Source organism: Borostomias antarcticus (genome assembly GCF_949987555.1).
Source record: "Borostomias antarcticus genome assembly, chromosome: 20".
In the NCBI taxonomy this organism is placed as follows: domain Eukaryota; kingdom Metazoa; phylum Chordata; class Actinopteri; order Stomiiformes; family Stomiidae; genus Borostomias; species Borostomias antarcticus.
In genome coordinates, this window is record NC_140253.1 from 9,679,382 (window position 1) to 9,702,474 (window position 23,093).

Genomic DNA, 23,093 nt, shown 5'->3' on the forward strand with positions numbered 1-23,093 from the left:
AATTATATACTTGTCTATGCTTTGGCCAATACATTGACATATCTTATCAAAAATAAAAACAAATAAATTCAGTGCACAGGTACTTTTATGACATACAGATACACCGATAGATATTTTGGAGTACCTTGATGTTACAAAATGCAATTTAAAAAGTTAAAATGTATATAGACATACAGTACTATGGGACAGTATGAAAACAGTCCATCTTTCACCATTGCAATTCAGATACTGTAATAGTCAGGGAAATAAAGACATACTATTTGGCAGTTCACAAGCCCTCTATCACAATGTGTCTCTGCATACAGGACTGTTCACTAGAACAGGTTCTATGTCAAACAAATACAATAAATTGGACAAAGTAACTTCTATGAGGATATAATTTTCATGGAATTTTTTACAATTCTTTTTGGAAATATTTTCTGAAAGAAGCATATTCTTTCAACTCAGTTTAACGGTCACACGTCCATCTCAGAGTTCTTGCGGGAGAGGAACCACACTTTCATGGGTTCCTTCTTGCCCTTCATGGTGACTGGACCTCGGTACTCCAGGTGGAACTGGGGGTCAGCGTTCTCCGCAGATTGCAAACACCTGGAGTGACAGAGCAAATTTCCCTTTTTTTCCTCCTTACACTCAATTCAGTTGTTCACTCCGCCCAGGACGCAGTCCGAGTGAGGACTTTATGATCTCAGTGTCATGTGTTCGTTCACTGGTTCGTTTGTTAGTTTGTTTGTTAGTCAGGAGGATTATGTAAAAACTACCAGACCAATTTTCATGAAACTCAGTGGAGGGGTGTAGCATGAACCAAAGAAGAATCCATTACATTTTGGAGCGGATCCACAAATTCTTTCACTTTTGTTATTAACATTGCAAATGTAGTGATAGGAGTTATTAATACTTACCTCTCTACACAAAGCTACACATGTAATGTCGAATTAGAATAGGATTTTAGTAGAAGAAGACACCACATGCTGGATGCATGTTAACCAAGTTGCTATATGGTCATACTTGATTAACCCAAGTTTCTTCATCTTAGATTAGAAACAGCAAGATAGAAATCTGTCTTTTATTGATATTGCACCATTTGGCGGATCTACAAATTATTTTTCTAGGTTACTTGTGAATAGGTTAAACTCACTTCTCAGTATACAGGTACGTAAATACCACCCACCCGCATGAATCGCTAGTCTCAACACCAGACCCATGAGAGTTATTTCGTTGATGCACTACGTAAGCTACACTAACAAATTCTGGCAATTCATTAGTTTAGCAGGAATCCCTGCAACACCAATCAGTAACGACTTTTGCGATCAGGTACTCCCACCCGTAGATATGCCCCACATATAAGGTATTTATGGCTAAAATGCTCAAAATCTGTACCAGCAGCTGTAAGAATATCATTGCCCAAAAAAAAAGAAAAAAGAATGGATAGACAAGAATAGATGAAAGAGATTCTGGTTCTGACCTGTGCGTGTACTCTGACACGTTGATTTCTGGTCCTGACCTGTACATGTACTCTGACACGTTGATTTCTGGTCCTGACCTGTACATGTACTCTGACACGTTGATTTCTGGTCCTGACCTGTACATGTACTCTGACACGTTGATTTCTGGTCCTGACCTGTACATGTACTCTGACACGTTGATTTCTGGTCCTGACCTGTACATGTACTCTGACACGTTGATTTCTGGTCCTGACCTGTACATGTACTCTGACACGTTGATTTCTGGTCCTGACCTGTACATGTACTCTGACATGTTGATTTCTGGTTCTGACCTGTGCGTGTACTCTGAAACGTTGATTTCTGGTCCTGACCTGTACGTGAACGTGTACTCTGAAATGTTGATTTCTGGTTCTGACCTGTACGTGTACTCTGACACGTTGATTTCTGGTCCTGACCTGTACATGTACTCTGACACGTTGATTTCTGGTCCTGACCTGTACATGTACTCTGACACGTTGATTTCTGGTCCTGACCTGTATGTGTACTCTGACACGTTGATTTCTGGTTCTGACCTGTACGTGAACGTGTACTCTGAAATGTTGATTTCTGGTTCTGACCTGTACGTGTACTCTGACACGTTGATTTTTCCCTTCTCTCCCGTGGTCTCTGTTCGGCTGGTGAGGTTGACCGTGTTTCCAAACAGGCAGTACCGAGGCATCCTCTGTCCAATCACGCCCGTTACCACCTCACCCGTGTGGATCCCAATAGTAATCTGGAGAAAGAGAGCGAAAGATAAGAGTCAATCTGGAGAAAGAGAGAAGAGTATTAGTCACTTTTTGCAACTGCCATGTTGTTGACTTATCTTTCACCAGTTGGCAAGTGGATCCGCTTTTTAGACCACGCACATGACCTGTGTTCTAACCATAGACTGGCAACATGACACAGCTACTTGAAATATTGGCACTCTACGATCAGTGCACATTTATCTGCTGAAGATTAATTTGGCAGGAAAAAACACCCCGGGATGAAGACATTCCAGCAAGCTGTTGAGGCATCTGGAGGCTGGCCAGTGGCCGACTGCCATTTCATAAAGCACGCGCACGTGATGCCTGTCTGAACGTTGAGGTGATTTGACGTCAAGACATTTCAGAAGCAGCCATCTATAGTAAATGTGCTGTTTATGTGCGGGGCTGAAACTCTCGACATTTACATCTCTGTTAGAGGCGAAAGCTAAACAATAGTCCGTGGCGATGATTTGTGCCCCACAAAGGCCCGGGGATAAACACAAGAGACGTGGCGACTTGGCTGCTTCCGTGGGTGTTTACCAATCCATGAATTTTCCCAGCATCCCATTCCATCTGTCTGCGTAAAGGGACTTTTCATACAAACAACAAAAATAATTTGTTGGGAAACATTGCCGTACGTATGAGGTGAATGGTCAGCATTGTTTTTTTAGTCCCTCCTTAGTCTGATTTTGCGAAACCCATCTGCATAAACAATTGTATTTTGTATTTATAGTAGTATTTTGTGTATCTTAAGCAAACAGGGCTCCCTTGAAGAAAAGATATGTCTCAAAGGGACTCCCCGCCTAAATAAACATCAAATAAAATAGAATTTCCTCTTTTTGGTGCTTGGGAACTTTGTGTGGAACTACTGTATCAAGGACAGTTACACGGTTGGTTCATCTTAACCAAAGCCAAAGATCTACCCTCTGATTGGCTGGTCTGTTTCTATCACGTTTGAGTGCTAGACCATCAGTACTTGACCGGGGAGAACACAAGTTCAGCGCTAAATGTTTTGGAAGAAGGTAATAGGTTGGGGGGCTATTTTTAGACGCAGGATAGAGCGATGATTTGAGGTTGTTTCTTCTGCCAAGCCGGGTTCCTCTCCACCCACTGCCATGTGCCTAATAAACAGGCTTTGTTAGCCTGACGCGAGTTTCCAATGCTAAGTCTCCAACAGTCACTGATACAATAACAAAGTGGGACCATCACTTAAACAAAAGCCTGCTGTTTTACATCAAAGTTACAGCTACTTCGTTCAGTGGAGTGGAAATGTGTACAGTTCCTTTTTTGCATAGCTTTGACACATGTATGAAAAAAGTGAAAGAACTGAGAAAAAAAACAACCGCAAATTCGCAATAGCTGCGACCACATACTTGTGCAGCCAGACCCAATTTTGGGCGTTTTTCATACATTTTTGTCAAACAGTGTGGAAATGCCAGCATTTTGAAATTTGTGTTTTGAATCGGTTACTACAGCGCCACCTATGGACGAATCATGGTAATTATTTCTGGCATAGTTACTCATGGTCTCTATTGCAGCATGCAATCTAGAGCATTTTTAGTCAAAGGTGTTTTGAGTTAACCAGGAAAAGCTTTGGAAAAACAATACATGCATTATAATACAGTATGTGTAAATATTGCAATCAACAATCTGAATCTACTCAGTATCTTCAACATAAAATATGCAACATGTTTGTGTTTGAATAGACGAGCGATGTTTATCTACAGTAAACTGCACCTGCACTGGCTCCTCGTCCACCTTGACCTGGCCGGCGATCTCCAGCATGTCCAGGGCTAGGTGACCGATAGACTGGGCGTGGTGTGTGCATGGCTCTGGAAGACCGCTCACCGTCATGTACTTGTCACCCACTGTCTCCACCTGCAGGATTGAAATCACATCATTCTCTCTGTGGCCTTGAACAATACAGACACAGAAAAAGACTGTACCAACGTGTGAGGGGATATATATTTATATACAGTATTTGGCCTTTTAATTTTGCATCTGCTCCAGCTAATGCTCACTTGGGGCAAGACACCATCATACAAAGCGTGTATCTTCAGAATGAAATAGTATGAAGATGATGAAAAGAAACTGACAAAACACAATAATATCCTGTTTGGCTCTTGTGAAATCACAGTGACGCCTTCAGAAGCAGACAATGGAAGCACTCGAGACCTGCTGTCCGGAAACATGCAAAAAGGGACTTCTAGAGACAAACACTTAAAACACTTACGTCAGCGCACAGACATCCAGGGGCTCTTAGGAGCCTGTTAAAACCTCGGACCACCTAGTCATTGAGGTCGTAGAGTAAATATTACTTCTTTTGGTGACCCAATGGCTGAAACCCATCTCTTGCATGCAGTGAGGTTTGTTTGACTTCTCAAAGTGCATTCTTGTCTGAAAGCCTAGAGTGTAAATCTGGTGCAGGGAGACTACAAAACGGTGTCCTGACTTGAAAACAAAATGTCATTTAGTAAAACCATTCTAATGAGAACCAATAGTGTTTTATTCATTGTTTGAAAGATTTTTTAAGTGTCACAATGTTATTCCCAGTGTTAAGACTGTATGCATGTAGTGACACGTAAATTTGACTTTAAACCTTTTGGTTAAAAAAAATACTACAGAGAAAGTAATGGTTCGGTTAATCATCAACAAGCAATTAAGCAGTAATTGATGTAAACTTAAGAATCTCTCTATATCCCCAACGGATGTAACTATTAAAAGAGAGATTATGCTGCAGACCTTGTATACGTAAGGGTTCTTCCGAGAATCAGTCAGGATGTCAAATCGGGTGTAAACATCGTTCAGCAGGTTGACTATCTTGATGGCGCCCTCGGCCGAGGCGTGCTTGCTGCAGAAGGCGTTGAATCCCACAATGCCGCTGAAGAGGATTGTGACGTTGTCGTAGCGTTTGGCCGGAACCGGTCGCTTGTGTCTCAGCTCGTTGGCGACAGATGGAGGGAGAACAGAATAGAGCAGTCTGGGGGGAAAGTACAAACGTCTCCGCTAGATCATATCTGAACAATTCAGTTGGCTTATTTTTCCCGGAAAGTAGTAAACGTAAGAAAATATGCCCATCAGATGTTACTGTTACAGTAGGAACTAGTAGGAAACTGATCTTAGAAGCGAGGGGCAAAATATATTCTGGTTTTTACTATTGTTTAGAGTCACACTGACTTTTGACATTTCTGTGATTTTAAGAGTTTCAATGGTCTTTACTTGTATTTGTGAACAAATACTATGGTGTGTTGTTAGGAATAAAGGAGTGTTGACTCTTTAAGAGCTGGTTCAATTGGATACCAGTGTGCACAATACTTTCTCAACAATTTATCTGTGTCTATGAACAAGGGTTAGCTCTCCAATAAGGAGGGTGTCTGTCGTTGCTATAGTAACAACTTTGAATTATGGCTGTCAGTCAACTACAAAATGTCTTAAATGATGCACCAGCATTGCAGGGCACACCACGGTGCATTAAAAAAGCCCCTCTCACATCTTCGGCGAATCGGAGCAAAAGCCGGATCTCATCGAATCACAGCTTTGTTGAAGACAGCAAGCCGTTGGCCTTTCAGAGGGAGTGCGCTACTGTGGCTGGAGCCAGCGCAATTTTATGGCTTGAAAAATCCTCAGCCCAAATTTCAACTTAATATGCGAGTTTGTCTCTATATATATTCTTGTGAGCAATTTCATGCGCTCTCACACACTGTGGAGAAATCAATCAGTGTACACTGTCCCCCAGATGTTGGGAGAGGAGACTTAATCAATGTTGTGGGTCTGAGTAATCTCATGAGGCCCGCTGAAAACCCGAAGAACCACATGAATAATTACAATTCTTGCCAGGAGCAGGCTTGTCTCTGGGGGACGATACAACCTCCTCCTACTGGCAGGGTTAATGGAGAGCTTCCTCCATGGTCCACCTCATTGTGGTGTCCTTGCTACCGGGGCCTGAACTATCATGATAATCCCTTCTACAGCAAAGCTAGCTACATCTTAAAAAGGGGGACTTTTCCAAACAGCACAAACAGCTGGTGATGTTTTACTTGTGTTTACATGGACCGTGGGCGCACGCCGCCGACATTTTGACCTCATGTCTGTGACCCCCGACGCGAGCACACACTGAGCGCGCCGAGCAGCTGGAGGCCTCCTCCCTCTGGGTGGACGGGGTGGGCGTGTGGGGGAGGGGCGCTCTCTGCGCAGGTCCCTGGCTCTATACTGTAAACACAGCTATATTTGGGAGACACCGGCGCAAGGTTGAGGCAATACCAAGGCAGACTGGAATGAGGAAATGGTACGTTGTCGCCTCAACTGTTTGTCTAGCTGTCCAGAAATCCCTAGTCTTAGAGCCCACGACACCTGCATGAGGCTACAATCTCAAAGAAAAAAGAGGTTGGTTCCTCTAGGGGTACAATCTGAGAAGCCCTTTCAGAATCTTTTTTGGATCCTAAATGTTGTATTAAATTGCCCTAGCTGGAACCTTTTTTGAGTGATGAACCAGTTCTGGTGTATGTGAAACCAAAAAGGGGTTTAAAAAGATTTTTCTGAGGGTTTTTCTACAAGGTCAACTAGAGAACCTAGTGTTGAATAGAAACTTTACATTATTAACTCATACTGGTTTTTTAAAATAAATGCTGGGGCTTAAACACATCCAGCGCCAGTGTTGTGACAATGATATCCATGTTTTTGTTCGGAACAATGCAAAGTAAAAATGCGATGCTGTGTGGCACGTCACTCCGAGCGCAAGTCCACATGGCCTTCGTCACCGATCGCCTATTGCCATATTGTGTTTACTGTATAAGAGGCCTTCGCGGCCTGGTGACAGCTGGTCTAGAGCAGATTCAGATTCAGGTTCAGGTTCCGCTGTGTTCCTAACCTGTCCGTCTTCTTCTTCTCGTCCTCCAGGGCCCGGAGCGTGTGCTGCAGGCGGTCCGTCAGGATCTCCAGCTCCTGCGTCAGCTTGTACTCCTCGCGGAACTGCTCCCCCAGCAGCACCAGGTCGCGCGTGGCGTCGTGGAGCGGGATGTCGCTCAGGTACAACCCCCGCCGCGTCAGATCGTCCAGGTTCATCACGCTGGCGGGAGGCAAACAAAATGGCGGATGGGCGGAGGATGAACAGGGGAGATTCATTCACCTCCATTCATTGAATTATCAACGTATGGTCAGAATATCTGGTTACAAATGAAGTGGACTAAAGTGACTAAAGTGACTAAAGATACCCCTGAGAACCCCATCCTTGGCGTGAATCTAACCCCGAACCTTCTTGCTGTCAGGCGACAGTGCTAAGTGCCACCGCTGTTTGCCAATGCGACAGTAGGTGTTTCAAATGGCAGCCGACACATTACAGTGCGAAGTGCATTTCCTGCTGTTAATCTCTCAATGGAGACGTGGCGTCATTATGTTCAAGGTGAGGACGGTGGACAGGAGAGAGCGGTCAGCAAACGGAAGACATGTCCTCCATCAGCATCTGGTTTCTTTCTGCCTTTGGAGCCCCCACCAACCATGAAAAAGTGCTATTCGAGAGTGAGTATTTTTCTGATGTTTTTCAACAAAACACCCAATTCAAAATGCAGTATCCAAATAACAGAACTTTGAAACTTCCTTAAAACTGCGGCCTTTTACAGGTTTTCAGGTAGAAACATTCCAGTCAGCACTCACCTGGGCGAGCAGAGGAACAGGATGTTCTCAGCCTCGGGGAGGTAGATCATCTGTCCCTTCAGGCGGAGGCAGCTGATCTCCACCCCCGTCAGCTCGTCCTCGTTCTCCAGGGTCTCCACGTTCAGCAGCCCCTCCTGGCAGAACCAACCAAGGAAGAGAAGATTCATACAGAGAGACAAGGCAAGAGAAGAATGTCCCACAGGGAATTACCTCAAACTTTATTATGTGTCATTATAATATGTTTTGATGTAATTATTTGATAAAACCCTGTCCCTTTGTAGACCTGGGTTTCTTCTCAGCGTTTCTACCCCTCTCTGTAACGGAAGCGTTTGACCTCCTATTGACGCAGATTCACGAGGCGCAGGTCGAAAGTCGTCTCTTTCGAACGTATCCGTGGAAACGGGAATGGGCGTACCATGCTGCGGAGAACGAAGACCGTGTTGATGTGCGAGAGGATTCCGTGGAAGCTGAAGTCGATGTGCGGACGCACCAGAGAGAAGACCGACGGGAGGTTACAGGTTCCGGGCTGGAGCTAAAGAGAAACACAAGTTAGTCTACTTTCGCTTTTCTCCAGTCATAATCATTTGTTTGTTTTTTTACGGTCAGCCTTGTAAATTAGTCATACGTGCCATCATTGCTAAGCACTGTCGCGGTCGGGTTCATCTCATTTCAAGCTTGCCAAAGTACAAATCGTACAAGCAATGCCAAAGTACAAAATGTGGACGGAACCCAGACTAGGCTTGCCCAAATCAAACGCGCACCTGTGGCAGCACACGGTAAATGGCGTTGCCGCACTGCGTGAGCACCAGGTCCTTGTCGAACATGAGGTGGAAGGGGAAGGCCTTGCAGAAGGTGTAGGGGCTGATCCGGGTCTCCTGGGTGCCGTTCTCCTCGAAGCCGTCCAGGTCCTCGTAGAAGGCCTCCTCCTCCGACTCCTTCTCCTCTATCAGGAACTTGATGTGGTCACACTCCTCGCTCTTCTGCTGGATGACCTGAGGGGACGACGTACGTGGGCATGAGACACACACAATGAGACACATACAATGAGACACATACAATGAGACACATACGATGAGACACATACAATTAGACACATACAATGAGACACATACAATGAGACACACACAATGTAGGCTAGTCTTTATAGACCTAGTCACCGCTGGGCCTATTTTGTGTTTCTCAATGATGATTTTTTTTCTATGTTGATGTCATCAACAGGAATAAATGGGCTGGGCTACTCAAAAAATATAAATAATTCTGTGTGACATGACAGAGAGGTGTTAGTTTTAGTTTTAGTTTTTTTCTTTGGGAGGGGGGGGGTGTTTGAAGATGACCTGGATCTAATGGTATTTGAAATCCTTTAAGGCTCTCGAGTTCATAGTCGATATATTTGCCCTTCTATGTGGACTATTCTAGTGCTGTGTGAGAAGATTGTAAAGGATTTGGTGACTGGTAAAAGCAGAGATGTTGTTCTGGGGGGTTACTGGTAAAAGCAGAGATGTTGTTCTGGGAGGTTACTGGGCACCAGGAACACTGACGTCAATATGGTGCCTCTGTGCGCACCGTTGCCATGGCAACCCTGGCTAACATTTCCAGAAATTGGGTGTCACATTTGGTGTGTCTGTCAGTTCAGTGCTTTCATTTTTACACTGAGCCCAGAGAGAGAGAGGGGGGGGGAGTTCAAAAAATAGTGCCATCTCTACAATATCATTAGTCCTGACAGTGGTGGAGACTTTCTCAGGAAACGAGGAGACAGCCCAGATGGATTTGCCATAAGAGATTATCTTCAATGTACTGCATATAGTCTATTGTAGGCTATAGCCTATATTCTAGTTTGTTGTGATAATTTGTTTTAATAACAGTCAATATTCTCAACCTTAAAATAGAGTAATACTATTATTGGTTGAACAACAATGATAAATGATTACAAACTTACAGTGTCAAATAAATATAATAATGCAATTGTGATGATTCATGGTACTGGATCACCTCCAGCTAGACCTAATCTTGTTCCTGAAAGGGATGCCTGTCTGACCCGAGTCAACAGTGACCCAGTATCTCAGATCTAATAATAACTCCCCAGTGAGTCACTGACATCACTCAATTACAACTCATGACAAAAAGAAGGGCATATCTAAATATCACCATTATCAGTTGGACCAGCAGGCAAAAAAAGGCACCAGTCGATGAAATTCGATTACAGTTACACATATTATGATAAAACTCTGACTATGAGCACCAAACCAAACCTTCATTTCAATCTCGGTTCGGTGGATCTGCTGGGCCACGGTCTTGATGATGCCGATGACTATGTCCTGGAGGCCCTCGCGCTCCGAGTAGTAGTGGAGGATGAGGTTGTTCCCCTTCTCTGCGTCAGTGCAGCGGAAGGATGGCGCCCTCATCCCCGGGTAAATGGTGCCCAAATGGTCGTGTAGAGCGTCCAGGTTCTGGAGATGATTAAGAGCATTCTAATTATCGAACCCTCATAAGTGCTCTTATTCCTCTTGATACATGTAATATTGGAATACCAGCCCCTGCATAGGACAGTACATTGGTACAGTAGACCTGGGCCAGTTATACATGTGTTGTGCATACAGTAGGAGCTGAGTTTGATTTATTTCACCCAGTACCCATGAGTCCAATGGAATGGTCCTAGGAATGCTAACAAAACACACCTGAAATACTTAAAAGTATTTGATTGATGTATTTTTTTCAGCTCCTATTAGGACTTACTTGCAGGAACTCGCGGACGTTGGATCCTAAAACGCGTAGTATGGTGTCATATCCTGACTCTTGGCAAAACTCGAAAAACATCTTCCCGAACATCTGCAAGATGTCCCCAGCGTTGATCTCTGTACAATAAGGAAAAATTGTTTACGATCACCTTAAAAACCTTGGAAGGCATTCAATAACTAGTGGGATATCCCACTGGTAGGACAAGGTGCTTCTGCTAAGTATCAAATACTTTAAAAAAAGAAACTCTCAAACACATGACTCAACCACTTACTGAGGACTTTACTGGCAGCAGCAACAAGGTCGTAGGTTTTGGCATCATCATATATGATTCTGACCAGGAACTGACCTTCCACATCAAGCTGAGCCTCCCTCCTGTTGAAGTCCAATAAATTACTTATTAGACATATCCATTTTTCAATGTACTCCTAATGACTAAATTACAGTACTGTTATTATTGTATTAGTATAAAGGAAATACATATTTTTTAATTGCGTCCTCAATTAGATAAATCTACATCTGAGCTTGAACTCCACTGTAAGGGTATCTATATTTGGAAAAGAATCGGCTATCGAGAAAGACTTGGCAAGTCTGTTGCACATTTAATGAGATTTATGATTCCGTTGAGCTGAATAAACAATACTGATTGGCAAGCAACTGCTTTCTCAGAACCTGTAACAGCTGAACAAATAAATCAAGTGAGGTAAAATTGCAACAATATATCCAATAACTATGGAAAGATAAATTTTTTCCAATCGCTCAGAGCTTTTAGATCTCAAAATAGATCAGGTCTAAAAATGATGTACATATAATGAGAATCACATCAGCTGAGATAACGTTTTAAGTGCCAATAGTGTTTGGCAACAAGCTTTCTTGAGAGTTGAAAACTGTCAGATTTTTCCAGAACATTAAGGCCAAAGACGGACTGTTCTTCTCTGTTCTTTGAAGTTTGGGTCAAGTCTGGGACAGTCGAGACTGAGGATCAACAATAAACTTGGACCTAGCCAAATATTTGAGTACTTCGAGAAGAAGGTCTGTTGACATAATGCTAAAAAAAGAACCATGACCTGTATTATCCCTGCATTGTGGTTAGGGATTCCTATGACTGATGTGTTCAGTATTTTCACAAATATAAGACCAATGTCCAAATTTGGATGTAAAAATATTGACACACTGTTGTTAATAGAAAAATTACTTCTGTTAACTAGCCCCAAAAGCCCAGGTCATTATTCAGTTCCATATGTCTGTCATTTATATGAATAATAATTGCCTAATTTGACCTTCATGCAATCAAGCAAGTTATTCTACAGTAGGCATTATTCTAGACATTAAGGGTGAGAAGGATTTTGGCTTAATCCTTATAGGCCTTATATACCTGGGCCAATGGGAACTGTGGTCAAGGCCTACTGTACCTCAACATGGATATAGATACTGTATCTGTAACTGACCAAGGGCAGGACTTTTGCATTTTCATGTCAAAATGATCACAATATTATTACATATAGACCGCAGACAGCAGACAACACATATCATAGCCAACAGATGATTGGACAAACATCTGTAAACTCACTTAATATCTTCCCACACTTCTGAGCCATAATTTCTTAATACGAGAAGCTCCAAAGCGTGATTTACAAATCCGTACTGAAAAACAAACAAAAACAAAATGAGATATTATATAAAAGGAAGGCTATAGACTAACTGTTCCTGTGAAGTATATGCTACTGTACAGCCTTTGATTTAAAACACAGTACAGAATACACGAGAAATGCAGGATGAAAAATAAACTATAAATGCAGAATACTAGGCTAGTGAACACATTTGTATAAAATTAGCAGGGTCGATGTTATTATAGGAAAAAGCTATGCCATTTTCGGTACAGTAGCCTAGCCTGAGGATGGCTACAGAATACGCAACCAAAAAGGCAAGGAACTGTCGAATTAATATTTTGATGTGACATACCATTGCGACCAGTTCTTCTGGACTCCTTATCAATGTACGCCGTGCATATAAATATCTCAACACCTTCGCTTGTAGATGTAAGGTCGGTGCTCGGCCATTCCGGTATTTTCCAAGCAATTGACGGTAAGAGCGTCCAATTGGAACTCGAGGAGATGTGCACGCAGCTATTGAGTGTCCATTGAGACTCCAGCGAGGGTCGGGCTACAATGTGGCGTTGTGGATGAAAACAGTCTCATCAATCGTTCAACTGCGAGGCTTGCCGTGGCTTATCAATTGGTATCATTTCCAGTAAGAAAAGTGAAGTGAAATAATGCTTCCTGTATGCTACTCCAAAGGCTGGGCAGTGTAGTAGCCTAAATCCACAAACTGCCATAACACTTCACCGTGCTCATGAATTTCGCATGTGATGTCAGCATGATCAAAATATATGCAGGGTAGGCTAATTAGGCAAGGAGGTGATGGGCTAGTTTCGCATAACTAACTTATATTAAGGTGGCTTTAATCAGTAAGAATCAATGATGTACAGTATATTCGTTTTTCTATTAAACTTTTAATGAAAGTATGATAAGCGAGAGAAGGTGGGTGCTCCATCATGAGAGGAAAGCTGCTAAATAATCTGTCAAAGCTGCAATAAGACATCTAATATTTGACCTACACCACTCTGTCATTGTTAAACCTACTGTTTTAAAGCCTTATGCTCTGGCTCACAACAGTCCAATAGGCTATCTAAGGTTTTATGTTACAGTGTTATATTCCAATACAATATTATACTACACCATAGGATACTATAGTATAATATATACTATAGATCTACTAGCTATAAAATATGTGTTAAATGATCATGAACTGTAAGTCTATTGTTTTGATTATGAGTGCTAAGACTACTTCCTTAGCCCATCTTTCAGAGTTAGGTTTTTAAGTCACCTGACTTAGCCCACATTTGACAAACAACTTGGGTAGGCCTGTAGTCTCAGCAGGGTTTATTTGAAGACAGTTTGTGGCAGAATTATAAAGGAAAAACACAGTGCCCCTCTTACAGTAACCAAAGATAAAGTTAGTCCAGTGACACAGATTACTCCAAATAAGGAGTTTTCTTCAGAACATGAAGGCCTTCACTTTCCCAGAACTATCATGTTTCGGCATACATCTTATTATTTATTTTTTTATTATTATTCATTGATATCATGAAAATGGACACACAAGATGATTACAAACAAGATGGTATTCACATATTTATTATAGTTTGGTTACAATACAAAAAATAACATAGCTATCCATGTTTACTGAATGGTTGAACATTCAACGCGTGATCTAGCCATGGTGTCATAATTTACTGTGTGGTTCTCAAACCTCCATTGTGTGATGAAGGAGTGAATCCGGTGAGCACACCTGGGTTTGAATACTATTTGAAATAATTTAAATTACTTATCTGTACTTGATTGCTCATGTCTGGCACAATGGAACCAATTGGATTAAGCAAAACAATGCAAACCCTACCCACCTGACACTGCAGGCAGATCCAAGCAAATGTTATAAAAGTTATTGAAAAGATTTCAAATAGTATTTGTACGCAGGTCTGCTGGTGAGGTAAATACAAGTCGTTAACACAGTAAATATAAAGTAGCTATTAACTTATAAAAAAAACACACATTTAAGCAATCTACATCATCTAAAGCAAATAAAATACAGCAGCTATTTCTCGGTGTGTTCACAATGCAATTAAATTCTTGCTCGGCCATGAGGTGTGTATTGCCTCAGATGGGCTCCTCCATGTCAGAGTCATTCATAGTTTTGCTGGACTGTTGATCAAAAGCCTCCAGGAAGTAACAGACTCCAGGAATATCTGCAGGGAAGTTGGGCGGGAGATCCTCCCTGCTTCGAGGAATGAACGTGAACTCTGGACAATCTTTCAGCAACCTGGAAAAAAGCAGCAAAAACAAAACATGAACAGAGTCAAAATGTTGACCCATTCCAGGGCACTGGACTTAATTCAGTCACCATCCCAAGCCTACTATGTCCTGTGCGGGGCAAAAACTAGTTTCACATTTCTCACACTGTGAGACCGAGTTTGTTGTATGAAACAAATAGCCACAGAAAGTACCTGGATAACTTGATAAGCCAAGAACACTAAAACAAAAACACAGAACAATGTCCAGGTAGTGTGACCACTCCTCACCTCCCAGGGCCAAGCTGGATTAAACCAAGACGGAACCAAGACGACTACCTCCTCACAACAGGAACCAAGACGACTACCTCCTCACAACAGGAACCAAGACGACTACCTCCTCACAACAGGAACCAAGACGACTACCTCCTCACAACAGGAACCAAGACGACTACCTCCTCACAACAGGAACCAAGACGACTACCTCCTCACAACAGGAACCAAGACGACTACCTCCTCACAACAGGAACCAAGACGATTACCTCCTCACAGCAGGAACCAAGACGACTACCTCCTCACAGCAGGAACCAAGACGACTACCTCCTCACAGCAGGAACCAAGACGACTACCTCCTCACAGCAGGAACCAAGACGACTACCTCCTCACAGCAGGAACCAAGACGACTACCTCCTCACAGCAGGAACCAAGATGACTACCTCTGAACAGCAGGAACCAAGATGACTACTTCTGAACAGCAGGAACCAAGATGACTACCTCTGAACAGCAGGAACCAAGATGACTACCTCTGAACAGTAGGAACCAAGATGACTACCTCCTCACAACAGGAACCAAGACGACTACCTCCTCACAGCAGGAACCAAGACGACTACCTCCTCACAACAGGAACCAAGACGACTACCTCCTCACAACAGGAACCAAGATGACTACCTCCTCACAGCAGGAACCAAGACGACTACCTCCTCACAACAGGAACCAAGATGACTACATCCTCACAACAGGAACCAAGATGACTACCTCCTCACAGCAGGAACCAAGATGACTACCTCTGAACAGCAGGAACCAAGATGACTACCTCTGAACAGCAGGAACCAAGATGACTACCTCTGAACAGCAGGAACCAAGATGACTACCTCTGAACAGCAGGAACCAAGATGACTACCTCTGAACAGCAGGAACCAAGATGACTACCTCTGAACAGCAGGAACCAAGATGACTACCTCTGAACAGCAGGAACCAAGATGACTACCTCTGAACAGCAGGAACCAAGATGACTACCTCTGAACAGCAGGAACCAAGATGACTACCTCTGAACAGCAGGAACCAAGATGACTACCTCTGAACAGCAGGAACAAAGGGGAGTACCTCAGAACAGAGGACTGTTTTTTACGGTGATCTTTTTGGGGTGGGCAAACGGAAATATATCAGCTTTTTTATGTGAATTCACCACAGCATCCTATTTCACTATGACTCTGGTCTAGATTAATCGGTTGAGTGGCCAATATTCGATGACCTTGCTTCATAGTCCAGACAAAACATAAAACACTATTATAGTATCACTTTCTTCTCAGTGCCCCAAAAATAAAGGTCATGAATAAAAAAAAAAAAGTAAAAGAAATGTTTTTGAACCTGTGGGTCGTAGGGCTGATGTTGATACGTCTGGGTACGCTACAGGACTCAAACTTATTCGCCAACGTGACGTTGTTGCCAAAGAGACAATATCGTGGCATCATCACGCCAACGACCCCTGCCAGGATAGAGCCAGTATGCAGGCCAATACGCATCTGAAAAGACAAACGAAACAATGAAACAACAATGTTATCGAAAATATTCATATTTTGGGGTTGGTGGGGGTTGTATCAACTCTCTGGGCATCAACATTTTACAATGTAGCCGTTTGGTTGTATTGCATTCTTGAGTTATTCGGCATTCTCCTTTGAATACCTCACTGTAGCTTTTAAGCAACTCTTTGTGTTCACTCTCAAGCTCTGGAGCTCAATATTACAGTTGAAATAAAGTGTTCAATTAATGAGAGGGACGGTAACCTTTCCATGCACACTCGGTAGGGTTGGACAGAAAAACAAACAAAAACAGTCACTTTGCCATCACATCGCTCAGCGGGGCGCTCCGGGAAGCAAGCAGTGCCCAACACTCACCCTGATTGGCTCCCCAGTGGGGGTTGTGACCTCATCAGACAGCTCCATCATCTTCAGAGCCATCAGTGCAATCTGGACAGCGTGATTCTCACTCTCCTTGTGCAAACCGCCAGCCACACAGTAGGCATCACCAATAGTCTCCACCTAGAGCATACGGGAGAACGGTCACGCTCGTGAAATCACAGACAGACGGACAATGTGACCACAACACTTTACCTTACTGAAATATAGTGAAGCAAAAAATGAGTTTTCTTTGGCTTGGATCCCATTTGCCCTTTTTGAGCACACAGCAGATCCCTCGGATGCAGGTTCTTGCAAGAACCCCATTCTGTGACTATTCCCTCGTTAGAATACTCTTTCATAAACCCCCTAATATCTGTCAATTGTTTTATGAATAAAGGATATTATTGTATTCACAATCTCATTGAAAACTCATCAATTGATTCCAGTAAAAAGACAGCATGGCTTAGTCTAAGTGGGTGCAGAGTAGTCTGTGTTTTCATTACCAGTCAACTCACATTACCCATAGCTAAGGAGTCACCTTAGCCCCCCTCAATTCTTAGTTAATTTTCAACAGTCTATTTTCTCCTTCTAATTAGGACGATACATTATGCATGTTCTCTCCCATGATCAGGGCATTTATTTAGCCTTTTCAACCCCTCCTAAGGAATAGGGTAAGCAGTAATCAAGAGAAAATTAATAACCTTTCAAGAGAACGGATATTAAATCAGGCTTATTGGTATCTCAAACCAGTGTGCTCCAGTGTATTTAGTACTGGTATAACGCAGTGAATTGCTATCCGTGACATCACTTCAGGAAAGCACTCAAAAGTACAGTGTGTGGTGAGTGTGAAGTCAGACTATTTTTAGAAGCAAAATGCAGGACTGGAGACAGTCCTGAAGAAACCTTTCTGACTTCCCCCTCTTTTACGAGATATTTATCAAACATGCTGCTCTCCCTCTATAATACCTCGATGACAACTGATTACATTAGCCAAACCCCCGGTAGATTACCAGGACTTGGCTGAGCGCACGGCGAGCTATGTCGGGAGACAAGTACTGTCTGTCCTGAAACACGTGTAAACCGAGATAAAGTTACAGGGATTGTAACATTTTGTCAAATGATTTGTGGAAACTGAAACTTTTTTGTGTGCTCATACATTTGTTTGTCTGTGTTTTGAAGAAATACTTACTGACTTCTCACATACTAAGGCTTTTTTTCATCTGCATTTTGTCACATTATATAACTACCCGGTTTGTATTGTAAATTGTATATATTTTTTCCAGCCTTCATTGAGATGCTCTTGGGATAGTTTGCTTGTTATTATGCAACCAGGGGAACAGTGACAAATGTGTGCATCTTCCTAGACCTAAAACCAGCGAACAGTACAACCGCATAAGAGTCACAGTAAGTAAATGATCAGGTTTGGATGCTGGTCGCGGGCTGGCCTGCTGACGTAAACCCACCTTGTAAATGTCCAGCTCGCCACATTGGTGGTCGAACCTGGTGTAGAGCTCACTGAGCATGGTGACCACCTGCATGGGCGTGCAGCGCGAGCACACCGCCGTGAAGCCCACGATGTCGGAGAACAGCATGGTGACGTGGTCAAACTTCTTGGCCTGCACCACCTGTCCTTGCCACAGCTGCTGGGCCACCGTGCCCGGGAAGATGGTGAAGAGAAGGTCCACGGTCCTCTTCTTCTCCTCCTCCAGGGCTTGGTGAGCGTTCTCCAGGGCCGCCTTGGCCTTCCCCAGGCGCTTCTTCAGGCCGTCCTGGGCTTTGGCCTGTTCCCCGACCAGAACCACGTCTCTCAGGGCGTTGTGGATGGGGATGTCGGACAGGTACAGGCCACGCCCCGTCAGCTCCTCCAGCTTGTCCACGCAGGGGGATCCGAGGAACAAAATGGCGTTGGACTCGGAGACGTAGATCATCTGGCCTTTCAGGTCCATGGGCTGGAGGGAGAAAGTTGAACGATGAGAGACGAGAACAATTTATTGTTCCCAGTTTCTCTTTGGAAACAATAAGCAGCCAATCTCTGTTATCGATTGTGGACCCTGGTGAAGCTACTGTATCAACAGATTTTAACCAGACACTGTTCAGACTCCCTAACATAACATCAGCAAGCATGGAAGGTTCTAGAATGGCCAGAGTGATCTGTCTTCGCACTGAGTAACTCAGTACTATGCAAAGCTTTAGGGAACATAGGAATAGTAGCTTTGACAGTTTGACATTTTGCGTTGATCTCACACAGGGAGTCATGGCGATATTCACCTCATGCAGAGTGTGCCACTAATGAGCGCACGCTCTTGATTAGCGGCCGTGCGCCGCGGTCTCTCCCAGGGCTAATTTTTAACACCAGACCCCGACTTCGGACAACCCCCGATACCTCATTAGTCGCACGCCGCCCGTCAAATCCCAGAGGGTCATTAGCGGAGCCGAGGCGCCGCGTACGACTCCTACCTTCCCCGTGTCGTCCTTGGCGGAGGAGCCGTGCTTGATCCGGACGACGAACTGGGCGTTGAGCATGGTCAGGATGCCCCGGAAGGTGCACTCGATCTGGGGGGAGACGACGGCGAAGTGGTCCTCGAACGCGGCGGGACGCCTGAGCGGGCCGTCCTTGCGGCCCAGCCTCTTCCGGAGCCCGTCGCCGATCTGCAGCAGGACCAGCTCCTGGTCCAGGAAGAGGTGGAAGGGGAAGGTGGAGGAGAAGAGGGAGGAGGGGAGGGAGCCGGCGGAGGCGGCCGTGAGCGGACTGGGGCTCAGGCTCTTGGTGTCCTTCACCACCACCGTGTAGAGGAGGCTGGGCTGCGGGCTGGACTTCAGGCCGCCCTCCGCCGCCCCGGACGGCGGGTCCGTCAGCACCTCCACCGTGGTCTGGTACAGCAGGCCGGCGGCCGCCTTGATCACCCCCGGGAAGAAGAGCTCGGCGGCGGGGTGCGGGTTGAAGTAGTAGACGGTGAGGAGGCCCGGGTCTTTGTCCAGGCAGAGCACCGAGGCTTCGTTGGCGCCGCCGCCGGCTCCGCCCGGCAGGGTGCTCTGTTTCAGCAGGACATTGAAGCTGTTGAGGAAGTCGTGAAGCGCACCCCCCACCACCCTCAGAATATGGCCGTCCTCCTCGTAGCATGTTCTGAAGAGCTCCTCTCCCAGGGACACTTTCAAAGCGTCCATTTCGATACCTGGTTATTGTGATGAGGGGGGACATCGGAGAGAGAGAGACCGAGAGAGAGAGAGAGAGAGAGAGAGCAGCAAAGCACTTTCCCATAATGTCACATTTCAATGTTCGCAGCATATAATAAGGCTGTTTTTCAAAAGCTTGGCTTACCTGTTTTGCTAGAATAATTCTTCATGATTTCCAGTATGTGCTCTGGCTTATCAATGCTCCTGTTCTGATAGATGTCGGCATAATGCTCTGTCGAGCTGAGCACAGCAACATTATTCACTTGATAACATAGAGCTCTCACATCATCAAAGACCCTCGCTCGACATGCATGACCATGGCATGATCACGTTCTGTGAAGAACCCTATTCAGCCAAATGTTTACAGAACAGTAGTGTATGCATAGTCTGGGCTACTGCAGACCACAGTACAGGGGATATCAAAATATATTTTCATCAGACATCTCAGTATTCAAATGTCACTCTTATTTCATGAATTACCTAAATATTGCTCAGATAAATACAGATTCTTACCATCTCATGGCTAATGTCTGCTGTTTCATCATATGTAGGAAGGCAGTATGCAGTCTTTGAAACTGGAAATAACACAGTAAACAAGTTAAATATTAATCTTTGTCAAGACAGGAGGCTACTGTAGATTGACCAGCAAAGCAGAAAGTCAAACAGATATTTACATATAGGGACACACGGCTATAGTCATAAAACCAAAACAGGCTGGTGAAAATTCAGACAGCGCAGTGCTCTCTTAACGAAGTGAACCCTCATGCTCAACCGTGCCCATGTCCTAATTCTGCTGCGTCTTTTGGAGATGTCTCATAGTCTATTCTACAGTAGCGTTAATCTTTGGCATAATTTAGTTTACCTCGGGACATGCTAATTTTCGAATGCTGTCTCCTAATGTATGGAGGTTAACTTTAGTCCTGCTGGTTTTCCGTTGAGGCAGCACACTGGAATTATTCCCATATACATCCTTAGAGATGGGCAGCACATCTGCCGCACGGCCACTTGTACATTCCTTAAAGTCTCCAGGCTCTTCGTTTAGGTTAATACTGGAGAAGGGGCATTCGCCAGAGATTTTCAGCTCTTTCAGTTTTGCGCAAAACATTCTTGAAAATATCTATCTCCTGTTAAAATGTAAATGTCCATATTTTGGTCCTGTAACTCTTGCGTCGAAGTGAAACTCCATTTCTCAGTTACGGCATTCGCAAGAGAAAGAGCAAGAATATTTTGGGAATATTATGCATCCTCCTATCCACACCTGCCCGCTGTCTCCCGATCGTCTGTTTGAAAGGATCAGCAGCACCCCGAGCCAACAGCCACATACAATATTCATAGTAAATTGCAGAGCCAAATGATGAGCGAAATAACATCGCCACAAACCAATGGGAACTCTCCGAAGATTCCCCACCTGGCCAATCAATGCGCATGTAGGTTGGGCTCTTTAAAAATATATCTGTATGAAATGCCTTTCGGGCGTCTTGCGCGTCCAGTGGACCGTAATGAGTTGGATGAGGCTCAGATGAGACGGTTACGCACGGGAAACTGCATGCGAGTCGCCAGGGGCTTTTTTGGTTTGACACTCTAAAATGGTGCCTTAAAAGACTAGGCTACTTCAGAAACTGCTTTTCAGTTTTTAGTAATTGAATTGTCAGCTTGTGTGCGCAACAGGTTTCATGTCAATTTTGAGGTACGTCCCATGATTGGCAATTCGAAAATATATGTGTAGGCTACTCGTTTCAGTATGAATAAGTACTCTATTCTTACTTCTCTCACATTGTGCGCACTATAGGCAAGGCCTACATTGCATCCTACTAGGTCATGACAACGTTACATAACACCTAGGCTAGTCGTGCAGACTAGTAGGCTAGCCTATCTAGTAGCTTAAGCCACATAATACAAATTAATGGGGGCATGAGCTAATTTACTTCAAGAATTACATTTGATAACACAAATGTATTAGGCCCTACGCATGTTATTATTATAGCCTAGTCATTTTATGGATTATTAAGTATTATCATATTAACCATATACGGTATGATAATATCCTAATTACCAACATTATTCCCACGCAACTGAGCCTTGTCATAATAATTATATGTCTACATTCTGGATGTTGAGAGGAAGCCAGAAGTTAGTCTTTTTGCATTTAAAGAGTGTACAGCTACTGTAGCATCACCCTTAAAATCTCCAAAGCACGACAGTTAGGCAGGCCTACGATTTTTATTTTGGTGAATTATGTCTTTAAGCCAATGCAAGTCTCCAGGCACAGTCAGTGCAAGTCATCACATGAATGTGATCATCTGCTTTTGCCTCCTCCTCTGTCACGACCCCAATGAGCTATGACGACAGTGACATTCCCAAAGGATAACCCCGCAGCAGGCTTTTAGAGCAATGGAACCAAGGAAATCATATCTGACTCCCAAGCCAAACATTTGCAAGGACTTTTTGAAATTATTTGAAATCCTACAGCGTTTGACCTGTATCTGAAGAAAAGTCTAATTCTATATGAGAAACCATGAATCATCGAATGGTTGGCTGTACAACGCCGCTGTAATCGTGACCGAATCTGAAGGGCAGAAACAGACTGCAGCGAACAATAAGAACAGCAGAAAGAATCATCGCTTCCCTGCCCACCCTCTTTGAGAAGCAGGGAACGGGCAGGGAAAGCATCAAAGATTTCCCCACACCCTGGACGCAGCCTTTTTCCAACTCCTCGCCTCTGGCAGGCGCTACAGAAGAGCCCTGCATACCAAAACTAGCAGACACAGGAGCAGTTCCTCTCCTCATGGCCCAACCCATGACCCTCACCCCCATAAACAGCTGACCGGCATCATCTGCTGTGCCATAGCTAGCCTACTCTTCTTTCTTCAGATAGTTATGAGAACCGGCTTCTCATCTACTGTACAATATTCATAATTTCATTCACATTATGTTTACTGTTTGTCTTTCAGTTAATAATATGTACATTATCTGTATCGCTTGAGACTGGCAGTGAGTGTTTGTGTGTGTGTGTGTGTGTGTGTGTGTGTGTGTGTGTGTGTGTGTGTGTGGCCAATACATCAGATTCTGATTGAATGCTCATCTCATCTGTAATTCAAAATCCATGGTTGTAAATTTGCCAAATCCTCTAAGCCGCAAGGGTTTGAATAATAAAAAAAAATGTGGAGGTGATTTTGGTTCTCTTCTACATCCCACTTCCTTTCACATGCTGTGAGGAAGAGATGAACCAGGGCTGAGCCGTTACCCAGCTGCCCGAGGAAGAGATGAACCAGGGCTGAGCCGTTAC

At 44.0% G+C, this 23,093-nt stretch overlaps 2 protein-coding genes across 2 annotated transcripts in view; both read right to left on the reverse strand.

Moving 5' to 3' along the window:
* gucy1b1 (guanylate cyclase 1 soluble subunit beta 1) overlaps nucleotides 1–12,683 on the reverse strand; it is a 13,125-nt gene extending 442 nt beyond the window's left edge. The window contains exons 1-13 of the mRNA XM_084454348.1: nucleotides 12,572–12,683; nucleotides 12,180–12,253; nucleotides 10,884–10,984; nucleotides 10,610–10,728; nucleotides 10,126–10,323; nucleotides 8,638–8,868; nucleotides 8,292–8,408; nucleotides 7,877–8,010; nucleotides 7,095–7,292; nucleotides 4,970–5,207; nucleotides 3,965–4,105; nucleotides 2,060–2,214; nucleotides 1–588 (exon numbers count right to left, since the gene is read on the reverse strand). The exon at nucleotides 1–588 is cut by the window's left edge and continues 442 nt beyond it. Coding sequence (XP_084310474.1) covers nucleotides 456–588; nucleotides 2,060–2,214; nucleotides 3,965–4,105; nucleotides 4,970–5,207; nucleotides 7,095–7,292; nucleotides 7,877–8,010; nucleotides 8,292–8,408; nucleotides 8,638–8,868; nucleotides 10,126–10,323; nucleotides 10,610–10,728; nucleotides 10,884–10,984; nucleotides 12,180–12,253; nucleotides 12,572–12,574 — 1,842 coding nt within the window. The 5' untranslated portion in view covers nucleotides 12,575–12,683 and the 3' untranslated portion in view covers nucleotides 1–455. The remainder of the gene's footprint in view (nucleotides 589–2,059; nucleotides 2,215–3,964; nucleotides 4,106–4,969; nucleotides 5,208–7,094; nucleotides 7,293–7,876; nucleotides 8,011–8,291; nucleotides 8,409–8,637; nucleotides 8,869–10,125; nucleotides 10,324–10,609; nucleotides 10,729–10,883; nucleotides 10,985–12,179; nucleotides 12,254–12,571) is intronic.
* Nucleotides 12,684–14,325: 1,642 nt separating this feature from the next.
* Nucleotides 14,326–20,912, reverse strand: gucy1a1 (guanylate cyclase 1 soluble subunit alpha 1; the record flags this gene model as incomplete). The annotated part of the gene is made up of 8 exons (XM_084454654.1): nucleotides 14,326–14,488; nucleotides 16,104–16,258; nucleotides 16,631–16,774; nucleotides 18,097–18,582; nucleotides 19,091–19,806; nucleotides 19,953–20,047; nucleotides 20,321–20,382; nucleotides 20,670–20,912. The coding sequence occupies 8 exons, from the start codon at nucleotides 20,910–20,912 to the stop codon at nucleotides 14,326–14,328; spliced, it is 2,064 nt and encodes a 687-aa protein (XP_084310780.1).
* Between the last annotated feature and the right edge of the window lie 2,181 nt (nucleotides 20,913–23,093).